Below are 13,425 nucleotides of genomic sequence, written 5' to 3' on the forward strand. Positions count from 1 at the left end.
ATTTATATTATAAAATTGTACGTACTTTGAATGGTTATATTGTATATGTGAGAATATTGTTATCCGGCAATCTTTTGGAAGATCTCGTTTCATAAATTTACTACGGAGATTTTTTATGTACCATAACTTACATTATATATGTATTATATATCTTCTTGTGTAATATTAAATTTGATATTAGGTATTAGTTGCGAAAATGTCAACAGAAAAGTATATGTATAAATATGTATTGTTTATTAATATAAATTCGATTGATTTGATGTCGTACATAAAAAAAAATCAAACACTTAAATAAATATTAAACATTTATTAAATCATGTAAAACATTCAATCATAATATTAAAAATATACATATATAAATTTACACAGGATTAATTAAATGTATGATACAATATATGGTCAAATTTATAACGAATAACACTGAAGGTCCCAACAATAGATATAAATATAATAAGGGAGCAACAAAAACGTATATTTTTTCGCCGGGCTCGTAGCGAAAAATTAACGTTTTTACTACTTTTATAACTAGGATTACATTTATGACAATAATATATTTTTATTTTAAAAGCTGTAATCTTATTATTAAATCACATAAATTATATTATATTTTACTGATAAAATAATATAATACTAATTTATTTCTATATACATATTTCATTGCATTACAAATATCAGTGTTGATTTTTATTAATAATATTATAGACTATTTGTAATTAATATTTTTTTAAACGCACACACATTTAACGATTATTATATTTAAATTAATAACATTTTTCAAGATTTTAACAGGTATAAAATATTTTTTATATAAAATTTTAAAGTCTTTTACTTTTTTCTTCAACCAAAAATGGCCAGTTCGGCTCACAACACATCAGTACAGACACCGTTCGTTCGTTCGTTATTGGTTCGGGTGGTTTTCGTTGGTTGAGGATTTTGGGCAGAAATCGGTGGAGGTCCACAGCAAGCTGCCCTTCTAAATGCCCTTCGGAAATGAGAGCTCAGAAAGGCATAAAGCAAGGGATTTATACAGCTGTTGGTGTAAGCCAATATGTGGGCTATGATTTGAACGGTCACGGTGATGTTGGATATCTCGTATAGGTTGAGGCTTTTCAGCAGCAAGATTACCTGTGAAAAAAAAATATGTATAAGAATTTTTGACGTATAAATTTTAACGACGTTGGTATATTGGATGCTGTAAAATTTGCGACATTAGTACTTTGTATTGTCGTTGTACCGCACGCAAGCTATTAAGTTTTTTAAATTACACAGTGATATACTATGTTAGGAGAGTTAGGAATTTATTATACTTTAATGTCAAATATGATAAGCTTATTGATTTTATAAATTTATTCTAGCTAAAATAAAATCTGCGTCAGTTAGTGTCTATGAAATGACGCAAAATCAACATTAAATATTTATATTGTATGGAAGTAGAATCATTAGTATCCACAAAAAGAAAGTGCTTTGTTATTTTTCAGGAGTGGTATTTTAACCTTTAAATTTATTGCGTAGCTTAAAAAATACCATTAAAATTAATTTAATTTATAATGTACGACCAGAGACGTCTTTAGGCAGAGACGAGCAGAACCACGTTATTAATAATGATACATTATACATGTCGTTTGTATCTTATAGAAATAATAATATGCGTAATATGTTACTTTTTTAAAAAGAAAATATATGATAATGCTAGTTTAGATTGCGATCAAAATATAAAATATTAAAGCAGCGCTGAAAAAAGAAAGAAAGTAGAAGAGATTTTTTGATACTGTGAATAACAAAAATGAAACTTAAAATTATGATTCTGAAAGATATAATTTTACTGCTTCTTAAATAATATATCTTTGTTTCGCTTTCACCGTCAATATTGTTCTGTTACCGCTTAAAAATATTTTGTTGGAGATAATTTAGAAAGTGTACTACAAGATATTTTCGTCTTTAAGATGACCCTGAAAAATTAACAGTGAATATTTTTAATATTATGAGAATGTTTATTGTTAGGAATAATCTTAATCAAATTAGGAATTTTAACTTCCATGCCAACGATTATGGCAAAATATTATTAAAATCATTATACGCGAGATAAAAAATAAATAGTAACATTTTTTATTGAAATTGCTTACTAAAATATATTCAAAATAAAAATATATAAAGTATTTGTAATTCTGTTACACATTTTGTGGTCAAATGCTAAAAATAACACTATCATACGTGATTAAAACAATTATAACAGAAAATAATATAATAAATTAAATTACATTTTAAATATATATAATATGTACATGGTTTAATGCAAAAAAAGTAGCCGTTTTAAAAAACACAAGGTTTTAACACCATTCCTAGTTTATAAAGATGTATTATAATGTGTGATTGATCAGAATTCAACCTTTCTATTAATTCTTTTGAGGTCAGTAAAGGGTCTGCATCAATCATTGCTTTTAGTTGTGCGTAATCAACGTGTATGGGATATCCAGGATGGGGCTCGAGTTTTTACTATATATTTTTGTTGTTGTTGAATACGTATAAGGTATTTTCTTTGAGCTAAAGTTTCTCATTATTAGAGAATTTTCAATAGCAAATATGTACAACCTAGCTTGATTTTAATTATTTAAAACGATATTTATCTGAGAGATTAGAAAAATTATAATAAACCTAGTGTGTGATGATTGATCGAAATTATAATTATATAATATTCACTAATTCCAATTTCCGACACGATAAAAATGAAAAAACACAAAGGTCCGTATAGGTATCTGCACATACTTATATTCGCGGTAGTTGCATTACTTCCTTTTCTAAATTCATGTAACATACATTGTCAGATATGATTTTTAAACTAAGCCATAAATAATTTTGCATTGAGAGTTGTCACACTAGTTAAAACAGGGCAAATTGTTTTTTAAGTCAATGCCAAAAAATATGTTTTAAGCAAAAGATAATGTTTTAATGGCATCTAAAATAAATAACTAGTTTTGTATAAAATTAAATATATATGTATATATAATTGTGTTATAAAGTAAAATAAATTAGTTCTACTACAATAACATTTCTTTTTATGTTTCCACAATGCAAGAAAAACTAGCAATTACTTATTTGTATTTTAAAGATTATGTAACAACGTATAGTTGTAATAATAAAAACCAGTATCATAATACAAAACCTTGCATTTTTTATTCAGTCAGATTTTGAACGAAATGTAATAAAATGTATCTAATATATAATTGTTCTAAGCCGTCGCTTCCTCTTCCGGACGCGCGCGCTTTAAAATAAAACATTATATGCTCAATCTTCTGTGTATTATAATAATACACGTAAACAAAGGAAATATATTTCATTTTAATAATATTATAATAATAAAAATAAAAATTGAATTTGCTTTGATTGAGTTTCGAGCCGCCGGTAATGCGTTCTATTGTTTCGACCAATGAAAAATAAGCATTCAAATATAAAACAAAATGGCCGATAGTAACGTAACAACAGTTTTAAATAATTATTATTTATAAATACAATTTTGCTACGCGACAATAATTTTCATTAATCGTCATTTTACTGAATATAAATAATCGGATTGCAAATTAACTAGGTATGTTATAATTATGAAAACGAAATATATACATAATGTGTTGAGGATTAAAAGAATACATTGATTAAACTAGATAAACAATCATAAAACAATCTTCGTAATGAAATCTTCAAATTTTGAATTTCCGGCGACGGGCTTCAAAGGCGAAAAGTGAGTTTTTCCTATTATAATATATAAACATTATCATTGCGTCTAATTTAATGCATATATTCGTTAGATTTGGCTGAATTTAATTACTGGAATTAAACGTGAACATGTAATAAATACTTAGTATGTATGAAGATTGAGGTTAATGTCGATTAAACCGTATAAATACTCATAAAACGTATTTTTTTAAATATTGATTTTTTGGGATACTATCTTTTACGACGATCACGTGACTCAGTATAACGAAATATTTTGATTCGAATTTATGAATGACGTTACAACTTGACACAATATTTCTCCGAATTCAGTTCGTCCTTGACTTGGCGTGTGACAGATGAGTTTCGCTGACCCTCAAACTTTTTTTATAAGACATTTTTATTGTGTTTCATACAGTATTCTTAAAAACTGCCAAAAAACGATCTGTCAACCTTATAAGAGGTTATTTTGGTACTGTAGTAATATGGTAATTAAAAATAAAATAAAAATATATCATCTTCCTAGCATTATATATAACGAATTTTCAGTATACCGAAATATATTCATTGGTTCTGTGAGCTTCGCTATATTGAGATTTTACTGTACAATGTTTAATTTATTATTATCTAGCTAAGTTTTAAACCTATTCATAAATGATATACAATATTTAGATTTATCATTAAATTTTAAATCTAACGTTAAATAATATAAAATGTTTTCTTCTGGAAATATTTAGTCAAGTTGTAAACCTACTTTAAAATTAATTGAAAACATTAAGTAGTTTTTTATAAATTAAACCATTTTGACTATCATTTAAAATTCTAAATAATAATGTCTTATTTGAACCATTAAATTTTATAATATATTTTAAAAAATCAGAACGAAGCAAAAATAATATTTAAAACCCAAAAAGTTGAGGGTCCGGTATTCGCACACTCGCTAGTTAGCTCGCTAGGTACCGACAATTAGTATATGTAACTGACTAACTGTGTTATAAAGTCTAATAAATTAGGTCTACTACAATAATATTTTTTTTCTTTCGTAATTACCTTTGTTTTAAAATTATATTGTCACTATGAAAGAGAATCACAAATTTAGTTATATGTCCCTAATTACATATAACAACCTTCATTAATTATTCTATAGCTGTATAAATATTTTAATCGAGAACATTTTCTAAAACAAACGCCTTATAATTAGCGAAGAAAAAAAAACGAGCTAATGAAATATTCACAGAATAAATTTAGTATAAAAACAATCCATTAGGAAGCATTATCTTTTTATGAGTGAAAGAAATATATCTATTTTGAGGTGAAATATTTATAAAAAAAAATCTTTTATATTTCAATCCGATCAGGGGGTAAATGATTTAACTTCAAAGTCTTAATATTCGAAGCACCAATAGTGTTTCGGATTAATAAGTTCGTGTTATGAGGGTACATTCATCGTGTCCCTTTTCCGTTAAAGTCACTTTGTCTATGTAGTTCGTCCGTAAAACCCTCCATTATGAGGGTTCTAATACATGAACTACAAATAGATTTACGGATTAGAATCCGATACGTCGACAATTAACTGGATTAGCAAAACAGTCTTCGATAATATTCTTCCTCCTTGTCGACGTGTTCAGATGATTAGATATATTTGTTGTCAGATCTCATAAGAAAGTCTATCAAATATAGCTACGATAAACCAACATAAATCTTGATGGAATATTGTAAATATTTACTTTAGGGTAACATAACATGTTTACATACATATGATATTGTATTTGCAGTACATAACCGTGATCTTAATTGATTTAACGAAGAGATATCAAACTGCAGATACTCCCACCCTAATAGATTTAGTCTTGGTCGCAATTTAATTACTTGTACCAATTTAGTGACTTGTACTATGACTTGTTTAGTAAAACCTGTAATAATATTTATATAATTCGTCGTGCACAACTATATGTATACGAACATGTATCTGAAAATATACAGGTTGATCTATTATTAGTTTTATTGTATTTATAACACTTCGAATTCCTGCAATTTATTCATTGAAAATTTCTCTTAGTTTGCTGGTTATATCCGAATCCAGTTTGCTGGATATATAACCTAATAGCTCGAAATTAGGCAATCACCAAAGACCGAAACCCTAAGAGCCAGCATGTGTATATATTTGACAAAAAAAATATTGACAATCATATGGCGATTTAAGACAAAAAGCTAGGATTCTAATGTATCATAATTCACACTAAGCTTTGGGAAGTTTTGGAAAGGATACATTTTTAATTTCTCTAAAATGTTACTTTATGATGTTTAATTTATGATGAATTTAGAAAAGATTTAGTTGTCTTTATATATTGTAATGTATATATTAATATGTAATTAAAATGCAAAGAAGACTTGTAAAAATTAAATTTAGACAATTTATTGTTTTTATGTGCACAACTTTTCTGTATTTATAATATGAATCATGTAAAATATTATAGAAAAAATTCTTTGTAATTTAAATGTATGTACATACATATGTATCTAAGTCTTCAGTTTATATATAATATTATCAATATTTCCTATTTTTTTTATTTTAATTGATTTGTTATATTATATGTTCATTTTTAAGTGTACTTATTAGTCGATTAACTTGTATAATAAACGTGATGATACTATCTAATTAGATTGCTTATCCGTTAAATATTTTAGTAAATTAATTAAAACCACACGAGCATAGATTTATAAAATTTACATTACAAAAAGTTAAAAAATTTTTTTTTTTTTTGCAAGACATTAATTGTATATACAATTTAAGTACAAAAAAGATGTAATGATAATTTTAGATTCTTTATTTTTTTTATTTTTGAATATAAAATCCTTATCCGATTATCTTATATATAGCATATATAAGATTAATCATATTGTTATATGTATATACATACATATATACTTTCATATCTAAGATTTCACACGCGTCTTTATCGTACGTGACAAATCTGGATATGGATGTCTAGTGGGTTTGCTTATTTCTACGTTCGTGTTATGTGGTGTCGATTTTTCAAGATTTATTCAATTGATCTCGCAGACGTTTTGGCGTAAATGTATTTCGTTCTTTGAGATTTATGTTGGACATAAAACATCCCTATATGTGATTTTTATATGCATCAGATGTGAATCCTTTCTTAGGAAGGTACGTGCAAAAAACAACACGTATATATCTTCCTATAAGGTATATAATGTAAACCTCTTTTACGATTGTTATTCGGCTTATTTTATCGGTATCATATATTTAATTTTATTTAATTATTTAAATTTATATATTTTTATTGTCCTACCCCACGATTTCATGTTGAGCTTTAATAAAGGTTTATTTTAAGCACAATTTGTTCCAGTTCAACTTTTATGATGAAGACATGTTCAACAAGTTTGACAACACACACAAAAATGTGTTTCAATCAATCGAAAGTGTATGTATGTATATATGTATTAGAAAGCGGCTCGAAATCGCTTTTTTCTTTCTTCTTTCGGTGAAGCCGAAAATATTTACCCTTATGGGATATTTTTGTTATTCGTTATTGATTTGCTTACAAAAGTTATTCATATTCCTGCTTCTTGCAGCTTAAAAAATAGAAGATAAACTTCGTTATTATTATTATTGCACAATGAAAAAGTTTTATGATATACACTATACATAATGTATATTGCTGATCGTGTAGATATAATATTATTATTAAATTAGATAGGATTTTATAGGGCAGATGACGTATCTACCCGATTTGCTTACGCCCAGTGAATGACAGGGTGTTTCGACATAAATTTATACTCTGGCACATGAAAGTGGAAAACTTGTGACAGGAACTTTTTGATGTTTGTCCTACATAAAGACATTATCTTGGACGAGCAAGGGTGTCGCTCACTGTGCCGAAAGTAGAGCTTGTCAAAGCCTTAATCTTTCAAGATTTGACGGAATGAATGGGATCGAAATAACTCTTTTTATTAGAGGATTTTCATAGTTAAAGCAAAAATTTAATATAAAATATAGAATGATGAATAAACAAAGGCTTCATATATAATATTAAAAAATAACTTCTATTTGACGTTTATAACATAAACATAAATTATAATAAATAACATAAAATTTAGATATAAATGTTAATCGTACATTACTAAATGCAAATTTTAAATATTTTATCAAATAATAATGTTTGTTTTAGAGAATCAAAGCTAAGTTTTAAATTATCACAATATTGTCAGTGGTTCAAATCTAAAATAAGCCTGTATATAAAATAAAATTAAGCGAAACATAGAATTTTAACTCTCGTATTTTAATTTACAATTATGCTTTGGAATTTAGATTACATATATGACTCTGTTAAACGTTAAAATTATGGTATATATATAAAAATTATGTGCTTTATATATTTTGATAAATTGATTATTTAAGAACCAGATTTTTTTTCCAAAATATAAATAATACACTTTTATTTTAAATGTCATTAAATATGCTATGAAAAAATATCAAAAGAATACGTTGATATTCAAGAGATCATATTTAGTTAAAATATTTTAATAAAATGTTAAAAATATTAGAAAAAAATAATATATAATAAGTTAATTTAAATCTGGGTTATGATTATATTTTTTTACAGTATAAAAAGTATTTTTTTTGGTTTAAAAATAGCTTAAAATATTTTTTGTTATTCTAGTAGAATATAATATTTTATTTCAAATTTGCTTTATGTGGTCCATCGTTTTAAGTTTAGTAAGATGCAAGGCTCCTTTAACTTTCCACTAATAGAGAACAGTTATATATCGATTTAAATATTCGTAAGGCATTTAAATTAAAGGCTTGAAGCAGCTACATGTCACTAAATATAATATTCTTCTTTTTACATTTCTGATTTTTTACCTAATCATGTAATTTTTCAAAAAATTCAGTGTCTTATCTGAAAGATCATTGTGATTCAAATAATGATTTATTGATTTATCTGAACCAAGTGGAGCTACTACTCTTCACGAAAACCTGGTCAAGCTACGACGTCTAAACTCCAGTTCAGAGCTCAACCCAATTTTCGGAGGAGAGGCTGGGTTCTTAAGACGTAGACAAGGTCTACTAGAACTATTTCTGTACATTCAAATTTCGTGGATTATAATAAAAATTTATAAATAAATAACTTTGCCTCATATACAAATAAGCTAGGACGTTTTAACGTTTTTTTTTGTAATTTAATCGTTTATAATATGCAATAAAAAATAATAATTTTATATTAGTACACAACAAATTTTACATTTAAATTGTTAGCTTTATTTATATTTAAAAATAATTCTAACCGCTGTAATCTAATAAAGGTAAAGTTGACTACCGTAAGACAAATCAAATAAAAATACAGTATAATACAGATCTTTTTAATTAATAAAAATTATTAAAAAATACCCAATTAGACTCTATTACCATATTAAATACCAAAAAGCAGTGCTCATTGATTCCACGTAATTTAAATTTTAAATTACTATCGATTTTTCTAAAATTTTAAAATGTCAAGATATCTTAAATGTGCCTTTTACTAATAAAGTTTCCTAATCATTGTGGTATTTTACTATTGTTAGTGACAATATGATGTTGTTTATTTCCTAACATGTTATTTTCGATATATTCGATTATAAAATTTATGGCTGAATGGTCCGACATTTAATATTGCAATATTTGATATCGCGAAAAATTAAATTACACTATCATTGTTTCATCACGTTTTCATTAAAATTTTCATACCGATTAAACATTATAATTAAATTTCACCAATCCATTTAGCATTCATTTCCGTATGGATAGTAAAAAATAAACTAGGTCAATATAAATTTCATGTGAGCTTACCAAATGAGCTTTTGAAAAAAATACAATTTATCAAATATATTTTAAGCAAATATTAATAGCTATGCATATTTTTGAAATTAACAAAAATATTATCATTAAGAAATAATAAATAATCAGGATTGGTGATTATTAAATTTATTAATAAATAAAACCGTAAATATAGCATGTTATTATGATACATAAAAAAACTCAGGATTGGATATACCCGAGTCTTAATATAGTATTTCAATATGTGTATATATATGTTATACACATACGTTTATAGAAATGTATTGTCATTGCAACTCATTCATCATATTTTGAAAGACATTATATGCTTAAACGAGTAAAGTAGCATGCTTCACAATATATTTATAGAAATTATAATACATATATTTATATCAATCTCCGGTTATATGTTTAGTCCCGTTTTTAAAAAGCGATTTATATTGTAATTTTACTTCCATTTTATAACCGAAAACATATGTGTCATTTTCGTTTGAATCCGAATTCATAACAAGGAAAAAAGGTTATGGCATTTATTATTCATGGTGGCACGCAACTTTTGACAATTTAACAACAACAAAATATTATGAAGCACATAATTTGTATTATTGCAACGATTCCAATTAATTTTCACATTCTCTCCGCGAACATAACTCGACGACATGTCAACAAATTCTTGTATTAAGTTATACACGATAGGAGCTAAATTATTTGGTTAAGCAATGGAGCTAAAATTATGAAATATATAATAGAGATATTAACATATAATATAATATAAAGATAATGTTTCAACTATAAAATATACAAAAAGATTTTTTTTCGCGATGGAATTTCGTTATTATACTTTTTTAAGTATAATAACGAATTTTTAAAATTTTTTAGCAATAACTCCCAAAATATTTTTATTTCTTAGTGAAATAAACTTTTAACCACAGTATGAAATACCAGTGTTATATCAATAGAAACACTACGAGTATTCTCTACGTGATTTTTATGTTTACTTGAAAATATCACAGCTTATGGAAAAAACTGTTGTTAGTTTGTATGTAGTCAGTAATGAATTTTTAAAACTAGCTTATAAGGTTTGAAAGTATATACTTTAAGAGTGGTGTGATCTTTGAATCTGATAGAGTTGTATGATAATAGTTTATTTTCAAAAATACATAATTTAGCAAAATGTGTACAGAAAATATAGATGTCATTATCGAGTAGTGGAGTTAAATTGGAAAGTCTTGAAAGTTCGTGAAATGGTTGTTTTCCAAGAGGAAGTGATTATGGTCCTGAAAAATGATTTTTTTGCTGTCCGACACACAGGAATTTTAATCTCAAGTTTTTATTTCATAAATAAATAAAAAATATTTTGCAGTTAATTGCAAAATATTAAGTATTAAAAAAAAATATTCTCACTATTTTCTTGGTTAAATTCCATTCAATGCAGCTGGTCCTTTACTAAATTACCAACAGATTTAACTTTTTTGAACCTCAGCAACATCATTTCAAAAACTCAAACAATGTACTGATTTGTGTCATTCATTCTTTTTTTTTCAGTTTCGTTGATAGTTTGTACGAATATTGTTTCTTTGGGATGTTCTGAACAGCATTTATAAGTAAATAATTTTAAATAATATATAAATTGAAATTTTGTAGTTTTTCAGTATATAATGGAAATCTCTCACAAGTCTTGAATCATTTAATACTTTTTTGTATAAGGAACCCTCTTGTGTAATTATTGTTCTGTCAAAATTTCGTGTATAGGGTTCACTACAAGTGGAATAAAAAACAGTTTCATAAGGTCGAAGCTAGTACTAAAACATCTATAGTGTACTTGTTCATCAAAAAAAATGTAAAATCAGATAATAATCTCCAATGAATTTTAAATTAATAAATAGCTTGCTTGACTACAAAGAGTACATTTATCATCAAATCTATATCTCATAGAGGCTATAAATTGGCACAAATCTATTGGATATAATAATACTAATTATACAATTTTATAGTAATAATATATTAATATTCATTAGACCTTACATGAACTAACTATTACTTCTTTCAGTCACTGGACCAATCAAAACCACCGAACCACAAAATATTAAATTCTCATAAATCTATTTGCGATTTCATCAGACTGTGATACCGCATAATAATATTATTTTTGGACCATAATAATAGTTCAAAATATAATTAAATTAACCGAGTATGATAATAATTATTACTCTAAATATATTTATTCAATAAACAGAATATATTTCATAGCATTTAATAAATACATTTTGTAGATTAATATGGATACGATCAATAAAACTACGTAGTATATGAATTAGTGTTTTTTACATATTTTTTAGCGTGAGTATTATAAATCATTTTCTTATCTGTAATTTTTTATGTACATAAAAAAACTAAGGTACTATACATATTATATATATTTTTGAGAAAAATTGGCACATATCCAATATCTCTTGAGCGATTGTGTATAGGTAACTTTGTTACAAAAAAAGTTTATACGAATTTTCTCAATGTATATTAAGTGATGGATGTCCTTTATCTTTGTTATTTTATACTATGTTTTTGTCAAAAAATCGCATCACATAGAACATCTATCCAATATGAAATATTTATGTGACAGATAGTATTTATAAACTATTCAGATAACTACAGAATTATATATTATTCAATCACAAAATCAAACTTTTCAATAGTAAGACATGAAAAAATCTATAACTAACGGTAATGGGATAAAAAAGTAATCTTGTTAAGTGCTTTTAAACTTGTTCGTAATATTGTTTACTAAGTTATATTATTTGTCTTTTATATATATATGTAATGTGTATAAATATAAAATATTTTAATATATTAGTTTATAAACAGCTTTGAAACGCTTAAAATGACCAAATCGTGTTTAAGATAAATGCAGATTAAGGCATGAACATTTTGTGTATATTTTTTTTCTCAGAGGTTTAATAAAAATATTGACGTGCTTCTCCCCATGTTATTCGTTCAGGTCACGTCATTCTAAAGTGAGAAGAATACGAGAGTTTACGAAAACGTTTGCGAAATATGAAATGAGAATGATAACATGAAAAATGAACTGGAACATTTTTTTTTCTTGGAAAGTACGTCACGTGTCGCCAGTGCATTTGTGAGTTCGTAGAAGTGTTTATGAATATAACATATTAATAATATTTAGATTAAAATTTGTATAAAAATTATACTTTGCTATATTCTAATTATCTGTTAATTATGTTTTATGTAATCATTATTAAAATAAAATTTTAATCATGATTAAATAAAGTCAGTTTTTAAAAACTGATTAAACCTAGATATTATTGTATAACACATATGTTTATTCAAAAAATAAAATTGTTGAAAATAAACATCAAAATTAATATTCTAAGATTTAGAGCATGTACCTACTAACTACTCTTTCCGAGATAGCTTGTGAATCTTTCAGATAAATTTACATAAATTGTTCAAATATAATTATGTAAATCTATTTATATATGTAAATATTTTGAAATTAACTTTAAGACATATTGTAATTCGTTTTATATTAATAAATATGTTTATTACACCATAAAATATTTATTTATTTAAATTTTATATATACTATTCATATAATTATTTATTCTAAACCGTTTTGAAGCTTTAAATTTAAATAAAAACAAACATTATAGCACAGCAAAGTATTTTTATTTGTCTAATTACATAATTTTAACTAAAAACATATTTATATAATACAACTGAGTTATCTGGGGGTCAACTACTCTTTCCATTATATAATTAAATCGCGTCAAAGGTCAAAAAGTTTATTTTTATCGCGTATAAACTAAAACTGCTTCACCAGACCATTTAAAAACATCTTTCTCTAAATAATATTTATAGTAATA

General features: G+C 25.4%; 2 protein-coding genes across 2 annotated transcripts in view; both read right to left on the reverse strand.

Annotated features, from left to right (window-relative positions):
- Positions 1-370: 370 nt before the first annotated feature.
- Positions 371-13,425, reverse strand: part of LOC148228256 (allatostatin-A receptor-like) — a 38,530-nt gene continuing 25,475 nt past the window's right edge. Inside the window, exon 2 of the mRNA XM_088200091.1 lies at positions 371-1,125. Coding sequence (XP_088056217.1) covers positions 862-1,125 — 264 coding nt within the window. The 3' untranslated portion in view covers positions 371-861. The remainder of the gene's footprint in view (positions 1,126-13,425) is intronic.
- Positions 1,066-13,425, reverse strand: part of LOC148228257 (allatostatin-A receptor-like) — a 213,660-nt gene continuing 201,300 nt past the window's right edge. Inside the window, exon 5 of the mRNA XM_088200087.1 lies at positions 1,066-1,125. The gene's annotated coding sequence lies outside the window, so the exon portion shown is untranslated. The remainder of the gene's footprint in view (positions 1,126-13,425) is intronic.

The sequence above is a fragment of the Plectrocnemia conspersa genome, unplaced genomic scaffold (genome assembly GCF_051122295.1).
Source record: "Plectrocnemia conspersa isolate PC_06_02 unplaced genomic scaffold, ASM5112229v1 ptg000012l, whole genome shotgun sequence".
Classification (NCBI taxonomy): domain Eukaryota; kingdom Metazoa; phylum Arthropoda; class Insecta; order Trichoptera; family Polycentropodidae; genus Plectrocnemia; species Plectrocnemia conspersa.